The sequence below is a fragment of the Folsomia candida genome, unplaced genomic scaffold (genome assembly GCF_002217175.1).
Source record: "Folsomia candida strain VU population unplaced genomic scaffold, ASM221717v1 Fcan01_Sc019, whole genome shotgun sequence".
In the NCBI taxonomy this organism is placed as follows: Eukaryota; Metazoa; Arthropoda; class Collembola; order Entomobryomorpha; family Isotomidae; genus Folsomia; species Folsomia candida.
In genome coordinates, this window is record NW_019091211.1 from 1569621 (window position 1) to 1591018 (window position 21398).

General features: G+C 35.9%; 1 protein-coding gene across 1 annotated transcript; it reads right to left on the reverse strand.

The window, feature by feature from the left end:
• Positions 1-10566: 10566 nt before the first annotated feature.
• On the reverse strand, positions 10567-14092 carry LOC110857916. Its single transcript, XM_022106529.2, has 4 exons — positions 13602-14092; positions 13377-13521; positions 11761-12217; positions 10567-11652 (listed from the first exon to the last, which is right to left on the reverse strand). The coding sequence occupies exons 1-4, from the start codon at positions 13629-13631 to the stop codon at positions 11526-11528; spliced, it is 759 nt and encodes a 252-aa protein (XP_021962221.1). The 5' UTR covers positions 13632-14092; the 3' UTR covers positions 10567-11525.
• Between the last annotated feature and the right edge of the window lie 7306 nt (positions 14093-21398).

Consider the following 21398-nt stretch of genomic DNA (forward strand, 5'->3'; position numbering starts at 1 on the left):
TTTTGAAAAGTGGTTGACAACCAAATTCATGGCAAAATTGCATGCAATTCCCCAACTTTTGATTTTTCGATTTTTTTGAAAAAAATATTCATCCTTGCACCACCCCCTTAGGAGAAACCACGGACAACAAAAATGTTTATGCACCCTGGGGTTAGAGAAATAAAATAACACTCCAGAATAGAATACTTATCATTGATTTTCAAATTGTAGTACCACTTTTGATGATCAAATCTTGGTAAATTGCTGGGGGAACATATAAATTACATGATTTTATCAAAGAATTTGCCAGCCAATTTTCAACTATGTATTTACAATTTCACTCAAAGTCCAATTACTATTAAGTCATCGCCTTGACTCAAGACCTAAAGTCACTGAGTCTGAATCTGAATACGTAAACATCTTTCATAACCAGTTAATCTAGATACATAGTTCTAAATATACTGCATTACGAAATACAACACCGAACTCTGTGTACTTTTAGGACAAGCACTCCTATATTTTGTTCAGAATTAAGTAGTAGACGATCGACCAATGCACACGTCTAGAGAATCGTTTTCTGTGAAAACATTCTAATTTTAAAATTTATTATTGGAAAGCTCCGAGGCCGAACTACCAATAAGTTTTAAATTGTGATTCTTCAGAATTCAACACATCAAAATCTTACATTTTTGCTTTTTCTGCGTTTTTGCACTAAAACTTCAGTGTAGCCCAATTAATGTTACATCTTTACAGTAAATTGGAACATATTTGGGAAGCTGTGATTTTTTACACATTAATTTCTGAAAAATTGACTTTTTAGTAATTCCGCAAAAATTTCATCTATACGAATAATTTATCCACGAAGAAATAAAGAAAATTTTTTAACATCCCATAACTTTTGTCAATAAGTAGCGCAATAATTTAACTTTATCCAAGAATGGACCAGCCCGTTTTACTGCGGCAACGAACCACACTCAAACTCAACGAATTTGTGAATTTGTAGAATTTTACGCTAAACCTGATTCTCCATCGCTTATCAAAACTATGTCTGTCCTGCAATGTCAATCTGTCCAACTTCTCGTCTACCTGTACCAAGACCACTACCCTTTCATGTACCGATGGCCTCTCGCCGTGGACAAAAAGACGCACAAATTAACCCTCCTTCACGATACACGGCGTGGAATAACCCTCCTTCGGAAACTGGTTCCCACTCTCCTCATGCTTATCATGGGTATCTTATCTGTACTGGATGTATATCTTCCCCTCCCCCATCACGGCACACCAGAAGAAAACAAGATCTTTCGTATCAAAGAGGATAAGGGACTGATGACGAGCAAATTCTGGATAACCGTGTTTGTCGCCACGCTGCAACTTTCCGCCTCTGTGACCGCCTTCTACACCTTCTTTCACCATTTCGAAGATATCATTCAAGGATCAAACCGCATTCTGAAATTGTACAATAAATTCCATCCAAGATGCAAATTTAAATTTGACACTACTTTTCGTGCTAAATTAGCCAGAATATTCTATTCCATCAAGACCGGTGACGACGTGTTTGGACTTGTCCTAAACATAACGATATTTTCGGGCTGGATAATCGTCCCATCTTTACCGTTATTCCTTGTCATACTTAATTTTGACCCAGTTCTGCACGCATTTTTGTACATATCTCAAAATTTTGGTGTCATGCAAGCAACAGATTCCAATTTTGTTATGCTTCCGTCAGGAATATTTGTACTCAGGCTTGCAATCGGAATGCTCACCTTTTATGAATTGGCGCGAATTTGTTGCTCTACCGCCACGTTGGGAGTGCTCTGGGGTGAAATGGAACTGGCAAATATTCTTAGCGTGAATCGTGCACGTGGTGCGTTCGACCAGATAAAATTGTACCGACAGGTCTGGCTGTGCACGTATCTGATGCGCTGGGTACATGGGAACTTTTTATTTTTGCTGCTTTCAGGGGTAGGATTGTTAGTCGTTATGAGCAATTTTTGCACAGTGCGGGTCGCAATGGTGGGAAAAATCTCGCTAGGTGTTGCACTATGCTTGATCTACGGTTCCGTTTCGATGGGAGCGCTGATACAAATTTTGGTTACATTGTGCACGAGGAGGAATGAGGAGTTGTCCAAGGTTCGAAACCTTATTCGCAGTGGGGGCGGAATGTTGGGTGGAATTGAGGGGAAGATTGTGCGCCGAGAAGTGAAGAGTTTGCGGACAGGTTGTGTAGGAATTTCTGTACCCGGCGCATTTTTTGGTCATTTTAACAAATATTCGAAAATATTAGTGGTCAATATCATATTTTCGAAGACGCTGGATGCTCTGATCATTTATGAGTGAGAGTGCGAATTTTGAGCACTTGAGCGAATTACGATAACCTCTTATTTCATATATACCTATATGTGCATATTTACTTGGCAATATGTCAGAGCAATAGGTGAATGCAAAATTAGTTGAGCTAGAACTTACAACATTTATTAAGCACTTTGTGAATAATATGACGAAGAAGTTAATAAACTGCAAATATTTAAAAGATGCAATGGTCCTGGTATTTCTTTTATTTTGTTCATGCCTGCAAGTCTGGTATGAGACATGGTCGAAAACCAAAATTTTCATGCCGGGTGCTCCAATTAATTTATTTTGCACATACAAATTCATATATGGAAAAATGTACAGATATGGAATTTTATAGGACTCACTGTATAATTTTCATGTTGATGGAAAGTTGCTCATCTTTAAACTAATCGTTGACGTTTTTAACCCTATGGTTCTTAATAATCTTAAATGTTGTCATTATTATTAAACATAGTGGATTACATTGTCACCATGACTAATACAGTGATCGCTTATCCCATTTACAGAATACACATACATATGTACAGAATTTTACATTACGCTTAAACCATCTTAGAAAGTCATATGTTCACCCCACCCCAACTGTCCAAATCCACATCGAAAATGATTTAACGATTTTTTGGCTTGATGTTTTCTAATAAATGTATTTATGTGTGCCTATATACTTTTCAGATTTCAAAGTGTATTTACGTAATAAACACAAATCTTAGGCAAATGGGCAGTAATAATTCATTCAAGATTTGAAATGAAGGGAGAAATAAATTAATTGATTTAGACCGTGAGTTCCATTTCTGATGCGAACCTTCAATCACGGTTGCGAGGAAAACGGAGGAAAGTTGATGGGAATTTTCTAGCATTAACAAAAATTTTCGAACATTTATTAGGAAATTTTGAAAGTTTCCACCAATTTCCACTCATTTTCAGGGTCCCTCTTTTTCCGGGCCGTGGGAACTCCCCCGGATTTTCTCTCAGCCGTTTGTTTGGAATAAAGCAGAAATCGAACCAAAACTTTGCACTGTATATTGCTTAACATAAATTTCTATCAAACGCTTGATCGAAATTATCTCAAGTTTGCAAACTTCAGATTAAGAGTCTGATTCAGAATCTAATCAGATTTAAAACGTTATACCAGCCAATAGCAGAAAGCAAATTGAAATATGTAGAAATTACCTTCGGATAATCAGTCAATATTTCTGTATGCATTCTGTTTCAATTTCTAATTTGACTGACTAAATGAATACAACCACACACAAAATTGGCATACTTAATAAATAAGTACATACATATTTATATTTATTTTAGCTCTCCAAACTTACATCGCAACGAAGCGTTCACATTATTAGTTATAAATAATCAAAGCATCCAGCGTCTTCGAAAATATGATGTTTACCAACAAAATCTTCGTATTTTTGTCAAAGTGACCAAAATATGCTCCCGTTACAGAAAGTCCTAACCAACCTCTCTGCAAACTTTTCACTTCTCGACGTATCATCTTCCCCACTGTTCCACCCACCATGCCGGCCCCCTCACGATTATGCCTCAGGATCTCGGACAACTCCTCATTCCTCCTCGTGGAAACGGTTACCATAATTTGCATCAGAGTTCCCATCGCAAGAGAAGCGTAAATCAGGGTTGCCGACATAATGGCCGGCATAGCAGTGACGACACGGACGATGCAAAAATTGGTCATAATCACTAACACTCCCACGGTTGTGAACATTAAAAATACAAAGTTACAAAGAATATTTTTCAGTTGCATTTCACCCCAGAGAAGACCCATTGTTGGAATAGAGACGACAATGCGGGAAAGTTCATACCATGTTAACATTGCAATCACGTATCGCACTAGCCCAATTGGGATGGCGCCAAAATTATTGTACAAAAATTGAATTACGTAACTTATACATTTGTATTTTTTGCAGACGTACAACAATAAATGCACGTGCGGATCAAGATTGAAGAGTATTAGTAGTACTATTGCAGATAACGGGGTTATGATCCACCCAGAAAAGATGAACGTTATTAAAATACTGCCCAAAATATCGTCACCTCTCTTCATCGAATAGTATATGTTGACCAACTTGGCGCGTAATGAAGTGTCCAATTTCAAATTATGCCGTTTGCACTTCCAAGGATGCAATTTATTGTACAACTTGAGAAGGCGGTAGAGGTGAGCTCGGGTTCGGGTCCAACCCTGCAAACCCGACCCGAACCCGAACCCGAACGGGTTCGGGTCGGGCGGGTTTCAACGATAACGGTTTCGGGTCGGTTCGGGTTTTGACAAACCCTAACAAACGGTTTCGGGTCTTTTCGGGTTTTAAAAAGAGTTTTCGGGTTTGGGCCCGAAAACCCTAAATTTGTTTAATTTCGCCGCATATTATTGTTTGTACTTGTGTCCTTATGTCGTGCTGATATTCTGTACTTATATGTACATATATTGCAAATAATGTATGTGCAGAAATATATTTGCACATTATTTAACTGCATTTGATTATTTAATTTATTTGTTTAAGACTTACTTTATTATAAGCTTATTAACTTTTAACAGTTTTTTTATGGCAATTATTAACTTTTCATATTTGACAAACGATTTGAGTCGGTATTAATTATTGCACGGTTTTAAATTTAGCAGTAAAACTCGAACAGGATTTCTTAATGGGAAATTCATGGTTGATTTTTATCACAAATGTTAACGTCATATTAACATTTTGACATGTTATAATATTTGCACTGTCATTACAAAATTTCGGGTTCGGGTTCGGGTCGGGTCGGGTTTTACATTTTTATGATTTTCGGGTTCGGTTCGGTTCGGGTTTTGTTACCCGCGGGTTCGGGTTGGTTCGGGTTTTTGTTTTGGAAATTTTCGGGTACGGTTCGGGTCGGGTTTTTAAAATTTGGACCCGCGTGCACCTCTAGAATCGGTTGGTTCCGTGAACAATATCGTCCAAGTGCAGAAAGAACGTGTAGAATGCCGTTACAGTAGCGCCAAGTTCAAGTGTGGTGAGTAACACGGATACCCACAATTTGCTTGTTATTATAACTTCATCATTTCCAAGGGAAAGGATTTGGTTGATAAGGAGAGTTTTGGCCTCCTCTGGCGTTCCGTTGTGAGGGAATGGGAGATATAAATCCAGAAATGATAAGATACTTAAAATTAGCAGGATAAGTGTGGGGGCAAGCTTTCGAAGAAGTGTTATTCCTCGTCTAGTATCAGGGAGGAGGACTAAATAATGCGTCCTCTTATCCATGGTAAACGGCCATTTGTACAAAAATGGGTAGTGGTCATGGTACAGATATTTGAGCACTTGGACAGCTTGACACTGTAGGAAAGACATGTTTTCTATATGAGTAATTTTGTGAGTCCAGGGAGTAATTTTGTACTAAAATATTTGCCGATGAATGTTAAAAAGTTCTTATTGTAAGGAACAGAAGCGATGTTGAATTGACAGGTTTACATTTGTACGTAAGTATCAAATACGTTTAGATAACTTGTATGGAGTGGGCTTACTTCTTCTATGTATGATTAATAACATTCGATGGCATTTTTACGATAGGAATCTATGAGAAATTTAATAAAATTATTACTTAAAGCAATTTCGGAAAGACAATATCAAAATTTAATGTCGACGTTGGTTGATAAAGGGTGTGTATTTAATTCGGTCCAATTTCTCTCGTCAATATTTAGAATCTTACGACACGAAAATGGCAAGAGCGGCTTTCTTAGTATGTATACGCTTCCCTGAAATACAAACATGGAGTACGAGTTGGCCAAAAAATGTAAATATGCACTCTTAGCAAAACGGTATTGAATCATCACCAAACGGGGAGCCCACATGACTTAACCAAATTGTGATAATATTTGCCCCACATTGTGATAAATCTTCCCCACAATGTGTTAAATCCTCACCAGTGTTATATCCAGTGTTACGTTTACACATTGTGATGATTCAAATTGATTCAATACCGTTTTGCTAAGAGTGTGAGTTTTTCGCAGGCCACACTCCGTTGCTTGAGAATTTTGAAATTTATTGTTCTATTGTCTACATATATTTTTGACAGACTAACACAACTAATCAAATAATAGAGAGTCATGCATTATATAGTTCCGAACAGATCAGATAATTCAGATCAGATATCAGATCAGATCAGATAATTGCCAGATCAGATAACAAAAATATCTGATCTGATTAACAAAACAGATAACAGATCAGATCAGATAGTCAGTCGTAAAATCAGATATCTGATCTGAATTTTTTTCAGATATCTGATATCTGTTCAGATATCTGGTTTTTGGTAATTTTCTGATTCAATCGAGTCAAAACCGCAAGTTTTAACAGAAAAACTGCGTTTATAATGTTTGTTAATACCGTGCAGCTATAATTAACTTGCAAATAGACCAAATTCTTGGTGTTTCCGTTGATTTAAATATCCAGAGTTCGAATAAAAATTTCGAATAATACAACTGAAATAATCACAAAAATTCTAGAGTTAGACTGAGGTGATCGGGTTATCTTGGCTTAAAATTCTGATGGTTTTACTTCAGATTAGTAACAGTCGTGATTTGCTAGAGGATATAATTATTTTGATGCTTGGGTAATTTAATGTAAAATTATTTTATGATATTTCGACCTCAAATATTAATATTCTTTAGTAGTAACTGCTTTACTATTCCTTTATCAATGTGTGAAAATAAAAAGAAGCAAATAAATAATTTAACCTGAAATGTTTTTAGTAGTGTTTGCAATATTGACAATTTTATTTCAGATATCTGATATCTGAACAGATAAATCAGATATCTGAATGTTCAGATCAGATATGACATTTATCTGATCTGAAAATTTCAGATCAGATCAGATAACGATTTTGCATATCTGAAATTTTCAGATCAGATCAGATATCAGATCAGATACACGATTATCTGATCTGTTCGGAACTATAATGCATTAATAAATATTACTATTATTTATAGATTACTATAATAGTAATAACTACTTCAAATATATATGTAACTCTATGGGTTGAAAAGCCCGAAAGGGTAATGAGATTAAATAAATACCTATCTATCTATCTCTATCCATCTACATACATACATTTTAGAATTTTAGCAGATTTTGTCATTATTTCCGCATTCACATTTTTTTACTTTCCCATAACTATTTAGAGGTGTCAAGCCACCTGTCCATAACTTCCGAGTTCCGACCCACATTTAGGGAGTATGATTGAGTACATATCCGATCTTTCTGCGGTTGTACGTACATATGTCTTCAATTTTGTCAATGTTATTCTGGATGCAAATCAGGACGGTTATCAACATTTGTTGGATGATATGATTTTTTGACCGCATTTTAGAAATTTTGATATCCGCATGAACTTAATTTTCATTTTGAGCGTTTCCAGTTGTTTAATGCCTTTGCACAATTTCTCACTGATCTTCAATTTTTCTTAGGATTAGTTTACCCTTTGGGGGTCATTTACATACTTACTGTTAGTTTTCACTCTTTTGACTCATTCAGATCTGTCTTGTCATTGTCAAAATTTTTCTCACCATTTCCACGTAGATTTTCCGACAGATCCCAATTGTGTCCATGTTTTTTTCACATGTAAATCCTGCGTACCAAAGTTTTATATCTGACTTATACATACGATGGTCATGACTATACTTATCCTTGGTATCTGTCTTTTATCCGCCAATTGTAAAAATTTCGAAACAACGTATTCGTTTGTTCAAAAGTTATAGCTGCATTTGTCTTATGTTCGTGAGCAAACAAACATTCAGACCGAACTAAATCGACACGGTTTAGTCATGAACATATAAGTATAAAATAATTTTCTAAGTAGACGAGTTAGACAAGGAGGACTTTTAATTTGGGAGAAGCAGATATTTGAGAGCGAAGTCTTTATGACTAATTTAGTATGTATCCACATATCATTCGTCAAACTTCGATTTATGATTATCGGTATTTTGTTTTCATTTGATATCCTCAATAGTTAATGAACTAGGAAGAATTGTTGAACGAAGACAGAAATAAATAAATATTTCGGTTACACGAAATTCTTAAACATGCTTTTGATATCTAAATATGTGACATATATGGAAATTTACTACGACTTCAAACTCATTTAATCATTAATCCATACTTCGATTACTCTTGCTGAGGAGAACATCACTAGTTGACCTACAGACTTAATTTTAATTTTTTAATTTTTTCAAAAGGCAGGAAATTTTCGAAAATATTCAAATTCAAAAAAGTTAAAAAGATATTTTTGTGTCGGATATTATAAAACAACTACATATCTGGGAGTATAATGGTGCAATATTTTCAAATTCCTATACAAATTGGATTTTTGCCGAGGGTGTTGTTGAGTGAAAACAGGGCTTTTTTCATGTTTTTGGCGCCTTTCAGTGGTTGTGGCGGGCGCAAATGTGGCCACATTGTGGCCATGACATCAAACCACTTCTGGGTTATTGTTCATTCATGGGATACTATAACTTGATTTCGAAAATTGTCCCTGAAAATGATACAAGTGTGTATTGAAAGCTAGGAATAAATATATCTGCATTTTTAAAACAACCATGTCGTCCGATAAATCCAATACAAATATAACTTATCCATAGGGCATCAAGATCCGCGAGTTGATAGAACAACAACCTCCTCACCTAAGTAAGAGGATAGTAAGTAAGCCTTTTATCGACACGCTTAACTTGTGGTCTCGAACGTTTGGATTCTACATCATTTAGTACCCTATTTACCATACATACATAAATTATGTAATGTTCTTTTGTAGGCCCTCTATTTACATAATTATAGAAATGTGGGGTTGTTTCTGGGTAGAGTCGGATTCCGACCGGACCGATGTTATTTATGTAGCTGAATCAAGTAGCTAATTTTAATTAGTTAAATTGAAGTAAAAATATATTTTAACAAGAAAATGAATCTTCAAAAACTCATTTTACTGGTTTGTTAAATATTCTTAGTACAAAAGGGTAGTTATTTTCTGTGGTGAGTTTCCCGTCTAAATACCTAATATAAATCTGTATACATATATGTAACTACATAATGATATCAACGAATATTCAAACCTATATGCTAGATGGGAACTTTAAGATTTGTGAATAAGTTCCTAAACAATGCTAATTTAAAGTGTACAAATTTTTGTACACTGATAATAAAACTTCATACCTCTTTCACGCCACTTTACCGATATGTAATTATTTAAACGTCACCCCAAAACCAGAAAATATTACCGTATGAATTGCATCGTTTCAGTTCTATCGCATCATATTCAGTTCAATTTGAATTCCTATTAGAAATTCCGTATTTAATTAAAAAATCTGATACTCGAAACTTTAAAATTTCCTTGTCGTTTAAATTCTTCTCCACATGTAGTTCGCGAAATTTTACGCCTGTGAATTCACCTTACCCTTTGATGAAGCCACGGTAGAGATCTGATAACGATGAGTCTTTTTGCATCTATATATGTATTACCTACATACATACATATGCAGGAGTATTATTCTCGCATTGTGTAAGTCGTCCATTGTCATTTCCGGGGCCGGATGTTAACCTAGGAGAATTCAGGGTACGTAATTAATTTTAAAGAAGACGATTCACATACTTAGGCCACAGCTTGTCACATAATTTAGATGAAGCGTTATGAAATGCAAGAAATGTCATTCATAATACACGCAGAATGACCAGAAAACTTGGGTCGCTGGAATTGAATTACATATGTATGGCTTCCTCCCAAGTCAGAACCAATTACGATGTGTACAATTGTGTGCAGATATGTATCTATATTAAGTCCACGTAGGATATGTGTTAAATACTTGAAAACCTAATTAATATTATGCAACGGTAAAGTAGTACATCGCAGAGTTACCATGGTTACCAACTACAAAAGAAAAAAGACTCGAAAAACTGCCTATAAAGAGTAGCGCATTTCAAATTTTAGGCAAAAAGCAATATGTCGGTAATAAAAGCCTAAAAAAGATTATTTCTCTATTAATACCTTGCAATGTAGGTGAAGAACAAGTTTACCTTTGAGTTCTATCATTAGGCTACTGACTATTTATTTACATATATGCATTACATTGCTAAAATGATGAAACAGATCTATTTATGTACAGCTTTTTGTTATGAAGAAAAGTGAACAAATTCAAATGTGCAATTGAATCCGAGAACTTACCGGGATTCGTCTCCCGACACAATTTCCAAGTACACGTTTGCAATTAAGTACTTTGAATTATTACATACATTCATTTATTTATGCATGTATTTAGTGCACGTACTTCTGTATGCACATATTTATTTTCAAGCCATATGAATCATATGTGTAAATAAGGTAATGGCCAACCATTTACTGGGAAATGACTTTCTGTGAAATTTTCCAATTTTTTGATGATTTTGTTCAGGACATCAAATGCTACAATGTATACAAAATGAGGAAAATTTCACGGGAAGTCATGTCCCCTTAAATAGTTAGCCACAACTTTTCCGTATTTTTATGTACAGGGTGGTTTAAATGTCACACTACAATGGGAAATTTTTCAACAGGAAAAATTCATAAATTTCCATTGGTTGCCGAAATTTTATCTCTAAAATTCAGCATTTTAATAATTTTGTCATCAGATTTCCATCAGTTTTGATAATAAGTAATAAAAATCTCAATCCCAAATTTGTAACTAATGGAGATTTGGGGGCTTTTCCATTGAAAAATTTTGCATTGTAGCGTGACATTTAAACCACCTTGAACATCTAAACCTAATGTGCACATGTCGTAAGAGAATAAAATATAAATGAATGACTTTGATAATCTCATTTGTGTTTTTAGTCACGTATCTACAGAGGAAACTAGCGAATAATATTTACAAACTGAGAACTTGCATTACACGTTTGTACAACAAATAAATATGTGCTGATTTATACACGTGCTTTAAGGTCAGATTTGTACTTAAGATTAGTTTTGGCTTTCAACATAAGATTGATTATTTGTAGCACTGATTTTCTAAGTAATTGGTAACCATACAAACTCTGCTTGTACACACGTGACAAAAATAAATATCATGGTTCCCTCCACCCAAATGAAAATTCATCCTTATACATACACACAATCCATCCCATTTTTAACATAATTCCCCTTTATTGCACACATGATTAGGAAATTTAACCAAAAACCCAGGTACAAGGAGTCATTCATCCATAATAAAATCTCAAATCTTCCATAGAATAACTTTTAACGAGTCGATTGTCTTGTTCATATTCATCATCCTCACTTTCCCCTCCACTACTAGACGAAAAGGTCGAAGAGTCAGAATCCGATCTGGAAAAAGAAGAAAGAAGCGAAAAATTTCTGTTACCAAATTTCAAAAACCCATCGATAAAAAAAACTTCAAAAAAGGAAAACTTTTATATATTTTTTTTTCTTTACATTTCTTCCCAACTTATCCCACCGCCTTTCAACTTATTCTTCCTCCTCTTGTAGTACTTTCTCCTCCTTTTCTTCCCCCTCCACCTGGAACGCTGGCTATTAACCCATCTCACCGAACACCACACCACCACGACGAAACTAAAGTTAAGCAGACACGTGATGGCCACCACGACGAGGACATCATCCGTCCCGAAACATTGCTCCTTGATGGTAATTGATTCCACGACGGCGGCTTCTCCTTTATTGGCTTGATTGTTTATTGCGTGATTCTTGTTCCTCTGTTCGTGACGTAATTTGTGGTGCTTTGTGATTTGTGAGGCGTCTTCTTCTCCGTTAAGTACTGATCGAACTTTTCTAGAGTGCTTTTCCACCCTAGAGTTTCTAATATTTGAATAGAAATTTGAAAAGTGTGTGTGAAAAAGCGAATGTCGGATGGGTATTGACGAGTAGTCGATTTCTATAAAAAGAATGAAAAAGAGAGGAGAGAAAGTTTAATACTTTTTGATCCGTATAAAAAAGAAGTAAGTTTTCTCTTTATGATTAAAATTCGTGCTAATCCAACAGATAAAAAAGGGAATTTGCTCTCTCGAAAAGTTTTCTTTTATGAGAAGTGGGACAAAATTAACCTCCATTATTAAATAAGGCTCATTATGCTTGGATTTTATGATCGGATAAGAAAAGAGGAAGGGAGGTAAAATGACATTTCTCATTTTAAAGAAGGGTTCCCATTATTATTACGCTCAGTGCGGAAAATACGTTCCACTTTGGTTGTGAAGAGAGAAAGCGAAGCAGGGAGAGCTTTCTCTTCGGTAAATCAGTCACTTTTTTTAAATAATACGTGCCCTGGGTATAAATAAAGGGCACGATTTATGCTCCAGAATAAAGCTGGCTATTCATGTTTTGGTAGAGTTCTGTTTTTTTAGGGGGAGAGAAAGCGCAAAAAAAGAATTGGTGTTTTTTTTGCATTTTATCCATGAGGAAATAGGAGGATTACGTTTATGTTTGTTGATAAATTTGTGATTACATTTCTATCAAAGGATTAGGCTAGTTGGAACGATTTATAAAAATAAAACTTATGTGTAATGGACAAAGTGCATCTAAAGAAAACACAAAAAACTTATTTTCAGTGACTAAATCGGACGATATTTTACTCGTTCAATGCACCTGTATTTTTTTATTTTCATGCATTTCCTAAATTCGCATTTATTAAAACCGAGTGATGTTTGATACAAAACAAATTCTTAAAAAAGACACGGTCGGCTTCACCACGAACTTTCTCCAACTCAATATTCGAACTTACAATGCTTTCTCTCAATTCTACACAAAAACATTCTATTTTTAAATTCACAAACTTGCATGAAATAAAAAACACTGTGCCATGAAACCCTCCCACATTACGCATACATAAAGTTGGAAAGCCCCCAGTAAATATATTTATAAATAAAAATGTCCTCTACTTCCGCTTCAAATCTTTCATTGTGAGTATGAATATACTTTCTCCCTCCTTTATCTACCCTTTGAGGCTCACATCATAATAATAATAATAATATGTAATATCCAGTCATTCATAAAGAATATAAAAAACAATAGCTCAGATAAATCATCCTGCTACCCACCTTTGATGGCTGCTGCGTCTTCTTCTCCCCTATTGTCCAGCTTTCTCCCGTCCGCCTCCTTTCTCCGAATCGCTTCCACTTCAGCGTTCATAAAGTAAATCACACCCAAAGAGACGACACTCGTACACAGGAATAGCCTGCAGAACTGAAAATAAAAAACGAAGAACAAGACAAAAAATAAGACGACTTGTCAATCGGACAATTTCCGATAGGATGGACACACACCTGGGACAAGGAACGAGTCGTCGGGGACATTTTTCTTATCTGTCACATGGACTCTCTCTCTTTTTCCTCGGCTTGACTAGAAGAAGTTCCGCCCTGGAGTGGCGTGGGAAAAGATTTTTAATTACAATCCTAGAGCCAGATTGTGATAAAAATGGGTATGAAGATGATGACGATGATAATGATGAAGTCTGGCCGACTAGTACCAAGCAGTTTTTTTCTTTTTATCCGCAATGACAAACACGGTACACTCAGCACGAGAGAAACTGGCACAATTGCCAAAATAAAATCGACTTTCTCCCAGATTAATGAAACACAGTTGGATATTTAACCAGAACTTTCACCCAGAAGATCAAAGGAGCCAATATTTTTTTTCATGTCCTGGTTGGTTCCTTTGACCAGAAAAAAGAAGATAATAATAAGAAATCCCGTGATGATTATGGGGTGAAAGCGGAGAAAGTGGAGAAAGCCAGGAGCACACGTCCACCCATCTCCACGGCTAAAACAGGACTGAACTATAAAGTAAGAATTTCTGCGAGTTTTCCACTTGCAGAAATCGATTCGTATATACGTTCAGCATCGCATTCGCGTTGGTGAAAGTCTCGGGTGCAGAGAGTTTGAAGAAAATATGGCTTAAGTTTCCCTTCACATTTTTAGTTTGGGTTTTTGTCTTTTAGTGAAAAGAAAGGCAGGCAGCGATTGCTTTCTTTAAGTTCCCCAAAGAAACTTTCTCTTTGGTCAGTATGTACTACATCCCAAATATATCGAGACAATGGACAATTTAGACTTTCTCCCTGTATTGATGAATTTTCCAGTGTAAATAAATACAAGGCCTGGCTCTCCTCCTCCTCCACTACAAAAACAATCTACAAAAACCAAATCAAACAATCTCTCTTCTTTTAGTTCAATATTTACCAAGAATAAAATGGAAAACTGATTCAATCGTTTCGCGTGCAAGTGGGTTTTCTTCACCACTTTCTCCATTTCACGAATGGGATCATGTTTTTCATGCATTATGGATTTTTACTCCAAAACCCATCCCTCCTAACATCCAATCTCTCTAGTCTCTCTCTCTCTTTATACTTACTAAATAGTCCATTAGGGAAGAGATGTATTGGCCGCAGTGGAGTTTCCCTCCAAAAATACGTAGATACTTGGCTCGACCACCGATTCCTATAATCATAATAGCGCCTATCGACTAAACCACCACCCGTGAAAAATTGGACGAGCAGGAACGTGATGAAATGTACAAATAACAAATAAACGTTCCATGATTACAACCCTGTTCTTGTAATAAAAGTCAATCGCTTGTACCAACCCGACGAGGAATGTGACATGGCAAAAAAGACACGATAGATTACACACCCAAATCATTTAATTACATTTCTCTCAAAGAGAAAGTTTCTCCAAGAAGAAGAAAAAATCCACAAAATTAGACTTGTTGCTGGCAAGACGAAAGTGGCTGACAGATAGGAAATGACTACCCGTCGCCACTACTGTGTATACCGCGGCAAGATCCGTTTTCTACGTATGCATGATTCACTTTCTCTCGGTAAAAATTTCAATTTCCTTGGATAGCACGGTACGGGGAAAGTAATAACCAACCAGGCTATCCATCCATCCACCAGAAAGTATGGTAAAGTAGCAAGCGAGGCGAGAGAATTTTTTATTACTTTCCCCCCTTTCGCGTTTACTTACTTTCTCCAGCCACACACACACAGATTTCCTGTGATGTATGCTTGGATGAGCGCAGAGGTAATTTTTCATGGTGAAAGTGCTCAAGAAACAATGTGACTAGTGGGGAAAGTATGTAGAAAGTGAGAAGAGTAATCACCCTGGTAAATATGGAGGATCATTAAATTACTGACTGACTTTCACTTTGCTGTGTGCGAGGGAGGGAGGGAGGGACTGATTTTCTTTTTCTGCTTGATGCGACGTGCTTATTCCGATGGGACAGGAGGGCTGAAAATTATTTGATGTCGCTGTTCTCTCTCTTTGGATCATTAGGAAAATGAGGTAAATTGCGGATGTGAACTTGTTGAGGTTTATGCCATTAAAGCGAGGCGTGGACAGGGTGGGTGAGGTGATGTGAGATTTTCAAACTTTCTCACTCTTGACTGACTTTCACTTTCGCTCAGGATTTATTCGCTTCCTTTCACTCTCTTGGGTTTCTCGTCCTTCAGAAAATTCAATATTGCTCACTCTCCTGTCCAATAATCAACCACGGGGTCTGCTCTCCCACTTTCCCACCGCAGTAAAGAGAAAGTCGGGAGAAATTCATTAGTGAAATTTCTACGCAATCTTTCACTTTTTCAGGCATGACAAAATACAAATAAAATTATGTTGTAGGGGCAAAATTTCGAGGAGTTGGGAGGATGGGTTGAATAATTTACATTTTCAATTTACGGATTCAAATTTTGTTGGCTTTTGTAAAATTTGAATTTACAATTTTTGATAAAAATCGATTGTGAGAAATTCTATTCAGTTTGAAAAATTCGATTTTGAGTACCCTCACATAATTTTATTTTCAACAAAAAGCGATTCAGGTTTTGTCAAATTCGATCTCAAAATCTATTACGTAATCCTACTTTGTTTCATTTTTTTTGCAAAATTCTTTAACAAATTGCCCCATTTTATTAATATTTATGACATGGCTATCTCGCTTAACTAACTTTTTGTCCCGCCAGTCAAAATCCCAGTCATTAGTGATCATTGTAAAATTATTATGGTGAAAGTGGGTCCACTCAACTTTCTCCTCGCTCCACTGCTCCGAGAACAAACCATTACTCTCGCTCCCCACGTACATAATCTGACTCACACTACTTTAAGCCCACAAGATACACACAAAATATGGGGTAATTTATGAGACAGGGGAATTTATTAGATCCACTATACCAAAGTATCTAGTGTACACCCATAAGTTTAAGGATTGATACGATAAACGTGTCCCTCGCATTTTCCTCATCACGAGGTAATGCCACGTTTGCATGCAAATGACCAGATAGAATTACGCAGATATAAATTTTCCATGCAAAACAGACGGTTCTCACTTTTGAGGAAAGAGAAAGAGGTTCCATGGGAACGGGAAAGTAATTAGTTAATTAACAGTTTAAAATTGATTATTTACTTAATTAAGTTAATAACCTGGCTGGCTCTGCCTTCCTCTCCTCCCACCCGACCCGTGCAGACAAGAGGAGTGAGAGAGAGAGTCTTTCTTTATTTTACACTTTTTGGCAGAGCATTTCTCATTTCTCGCCTTATCAAATTACGTACGTAGGTACGCTACGACTTGAAAGTCGGATACGCATTTGATCTAGAGTTGTGTTAAACAGCAAAAGGCAGTATGGTCTTGTTGTCTGTAGTAAAATTGTATATCGCAGAATTTCAAAAGTTACTGCATAATTACAGAATAAACATTGAAAACCTGATTGTACAAAAGCTGCAAATTTAATACCCTACCCTTAAAAAATAATAAAAACCTCTAACAATTCGCGGAAAACTACAACATATTTATAAACTACAATACAATAACCTCCACACTTTCCGCCTAAAAAGTTAGTCAAATCGTATATCACACAATTTCCATAGTTGCCAATTACAAAAGCAACATATCAAAAAACTGACTATGCACAGAAATCGCAAATAGAAAACCCCCAGAGAGAATGAATCAATCAAGAATGGAGCTTTACATATATTTTTTTCCCTTATGGCGATCCCCCTAAAGTGATTTTATTGGTTGGAGCTGCTTCTTCTCCGTGACGTCACTGGGCGGGTTGGCAGTTTCGGCTGCAACCGCACACAGCACAACCACCACCATTTTCTGCTTTTCGTAGTGCACTTTTCCTTCTCATCACAACAACAACTCTCTCAATGTCGGCCGATTGACTAATTAATTATTAAACGTATAATAAATTAACTAAGATTACACGTATCAATAATGCACCAAGATTAAACGTATCAATAATTAACTAAGATTGCACGTACAAATAATTGGGATTCTTCTGCATTTCAAGATAACACGAATAATTAGGTAAAATTCTTATTCATTTAAGTCAACTATACATTGTTACTTCTTCAAGCTTCTTCATTTCAAGGTAGCACAATTAATTCACAATATTTTTCCTCACTTCAAGGACCGTCCGTTAATTAACAAGAGTTATCATCGTTTCAACAGTATACGTACAAAGATAAGGATTCTTTCTCCACTCAAGGTAAGACGATTAATTTATTAAGATTTTTATTTCAACCTTCAAGATAACACAATTCATTCACAATATTGTTCGTCATTTCAAGGACGGTCCGTTAATTAGCAAGATTTATCATCGTTTCAACAGTACACGTACAAAGGTAAGGATTCTTTCTTTACTCAAAGTAAGACGATTAATTAAGTATGATCATTTATTTTAACTTCCATTTGACATAATTCTTGTTCATTTCAAGGACGAGCCGTTAATAAAAAAGAATGCTCTTGATTTCAGCAGTATACGGACATGCTACAACGATTCTTTCTCCACTCAAGGTTAGACGATTAATTAAGTGGGATAGGGACCCTTGGTCTTGCATCTCGGATAAGTCGGGTTTGTTTGAATTGGGAGCTTGCGAAATGTTTACCACAAACTCTTGTGTTTGGAGTAATATTTTATTTATCAATGGTTAGGATGGCACACCATTCTTGACGTCTACAATCAAATGCAAACAAGATATAAATTATTTGTTTAGTAACGTTACTTTGTCTAAGGTACCCTTGGAACGCAGACCTTTTAGAATCTGTTGGGAGTCCGAAAAATGACACGCTTAGATCAACATTACGCGAATTGTTCGAGCATCCTTTTGCTGCGCATTTATTATAACGAACCATTTTGAACCATCGACGTTAATTGTATCACCTTGAAAGAGATATAGTCCTTTTAATTAATTCTCCTCGCTATAAATTAGTAATAATCCTACTAAATTGAGATTCGAACCTTCAAGGAAAAAAATCAATCTTTACACGTGTAATGTGGACAAGAGGAGAATTCTTGCAAATTTATGGCCCCTTCCTAGCCAATCCTTATCATTTGTACGTGTTGACACGATGATAACTCTTGCTAATTAACAGACCGTCCTTGAAATGAGAAAAAATATTGTTAATTAATTGTGTGACCTTGAAAGTAGAAATACATAATACTACTTAATCACTAATCTTACCTTGAGTGGAGAAATAATCCTTTTAATAATATACGAATAATGTTCACACGAGGAGAAACGAAAAACACTGTTACGTAATTGTCACATGAAAGTTGAAATAAATAATCCCACTTAATTAATTGTCTAACCTTGAGTGGAGAAAGAATCGTTGTAGTTTGTACGTATACTTTTGAAATCAAGAGAATTCTTGTTTATTAACGGCTCGTCCTTGAAATGAAAAAGAATGTTGTTATTTAATTGTCAAATGGATGTTAAAATAAATGATCCTATTTAATTAACCGTCTTACCTTGAGTGGAGAAAGAATCGTTGTAGTTTGTACGTATACTATTGAAACGATGATAACTTTTCTAACTAACGGACCGTCCTTGAAGTGAGGAAAAATATCGTTAATTAATTGTCACATTGAAATTTGAAATAAATAATCCTGCATTATTAATCGTCTTACCTTGAGTGGAGAAAGAATCCTTATCTTTTTACGTATACTGTTGCAACGATAACTCTTGCTAATTAACGGACCGTCCTTGAAACGAGGAACAATATTGTTAATTAATTGTTTTATCTTGAAGGTTGAACTAAAAAACTTACTAAATTAATCGTCTAACCTTGACTTAGGAGACAATCCTTATCATTTGTACATATGATGTTGACACGATGAGAATTTGTGTTAATCAATGGCCCGTCCTTGAAATGAGGAAAAATATTGCTAATTAATTGTGCCACCTTGAAATGTAGAAGCTGGAAGAAGTAACCATGTATAGTCGGAGATTTAAATGAATAAGAATCTTACCAAATTATTTGTGTTATCTTGAAATGAAGAATCACAAATATTTGTACGTGCAATCTTAGTTAATTATTGATTGATTGATTTATTTATTTCAATTAATTATTTAATTAATTACGTTAATTATTGATACGTTTAATCTTGGTGCATTATTGATACGTGTAATCTTAGTTAATTTATTATACGTTTAATAATTAATTAGTCAATCGGCCGACATTGAGAGAGTTGTTGTTGTGATGAGAAGGAAAAGTGCACTACGAAAAGCAGAAAATGGTGGTGGTTGTGCTGTGTGCGGTTGCAGCCGAAACTGCCAACCCGCCCAGTGACGTCACGGAGAAGAAGCAGCTCCAACCAATAAAATCACTTTAGGGGGATCGCCATAAGGGAAAAAAATACATGTAACGTCCATTCTTGAGGGGTGAAATACATGTTCGTTGGAAAACCCCTACCCTTAAAAATAATAAAACCCCTAAAAATTCGTGGAAAAGCACAGCATAATTTAAAAACTACACACAAAAAGGCCTCCTCCTCCACACTTTCCGGTCCTCCACACAATCTAATCACATATGCACATTTTCACAATTACTGGAGTCCAAACATACATACCCCACTACCCACACATTACCCATTTAGGCTTAATGTGATGATGCCCGTTGTTATTGAGTTAAGACACGAATCCGACGTAATCTTCCAATACTTACAGACTTACACACAACAAATAATTTATTCTTCGTTGGTCCAACCATTTCCATTCCACATGGAGCAGCTCTCGATCCAATCTGGACTATTTATTTAGATATTGTATGTATTTAGAGACCAGAATTATCTCACAAATCCATTTCACCATGAAGATAATGGTGCATGTTTCCAACATAAGTTTCAACATGTACATACACATTTACGGCGAGATAGTGCACGCTCAACCTTGCAACTTTCCATCACATTTGAGATATTTATTACACAACAAGTCTAGTTTCCGAAGCATTAAGGCGTACCAATCTCCCAACAGAAATTCCAATTTGGACGACACGTCAGCTTAATGTATCTCATAATCTGGGGAGCTTAACTACAAAATCACCGATTTCAGAGCTACTCTTGCGGTATCATTTCTCATCTAAAATGGGACACTGTTTCCGTACTAAGGATGATAATTTTATCATATTTATGTACATCAAGGCTAAACAGCTTCCGGTTGGTCGTCCCAACTAAATATTTATGATGACCTTTCTACATTTTAAAAGTTAAATACTAAATAACAAGTTCAAATTTTAATTAAAAAACTTTCTCTAAAATTTCGATCAAGTCGGATTAAGAGGAACGACCGACCACCACGACGACCAGGATCACGCCGACACAAGCAACCACCCTGACTTTCTCTCTGGTGCTTTCTCCTCTCTCGCTTCATTGGTTTTGCCTCCATCACAGAGATACAAATTGAATTTGAAGGCAACCTTATATATTTAAATTTTGTCTTGATTAGATTTTCTCCATTTGCATCGTTGCAGATTTTGCGACGGGGACGACATCCTAACAACCTAGTTAGGTTTCGCTAATACCTTTGCTCCGATATTTCCAGGGGACAAAAAGCAATATGGAGCTACGTGTTGTGTCACACGACTAGTGTAAGCGACGTGTAACACAGCCTTGCTCCTTTCAGGGGAGAGGAAAAGACAGGAAAAGGTCGTGAGATTTGATTATTTTTTTACGGCTGGGTTTATTGTTCGAGTCGAGTTTATCCATATCCATATAGTTTTGATGGTTTGTAAATATCATTTCCTGAAGAATATTGTCAGGATTTTTGGAATTCGGTGATCCTCGTAACTACTATTTC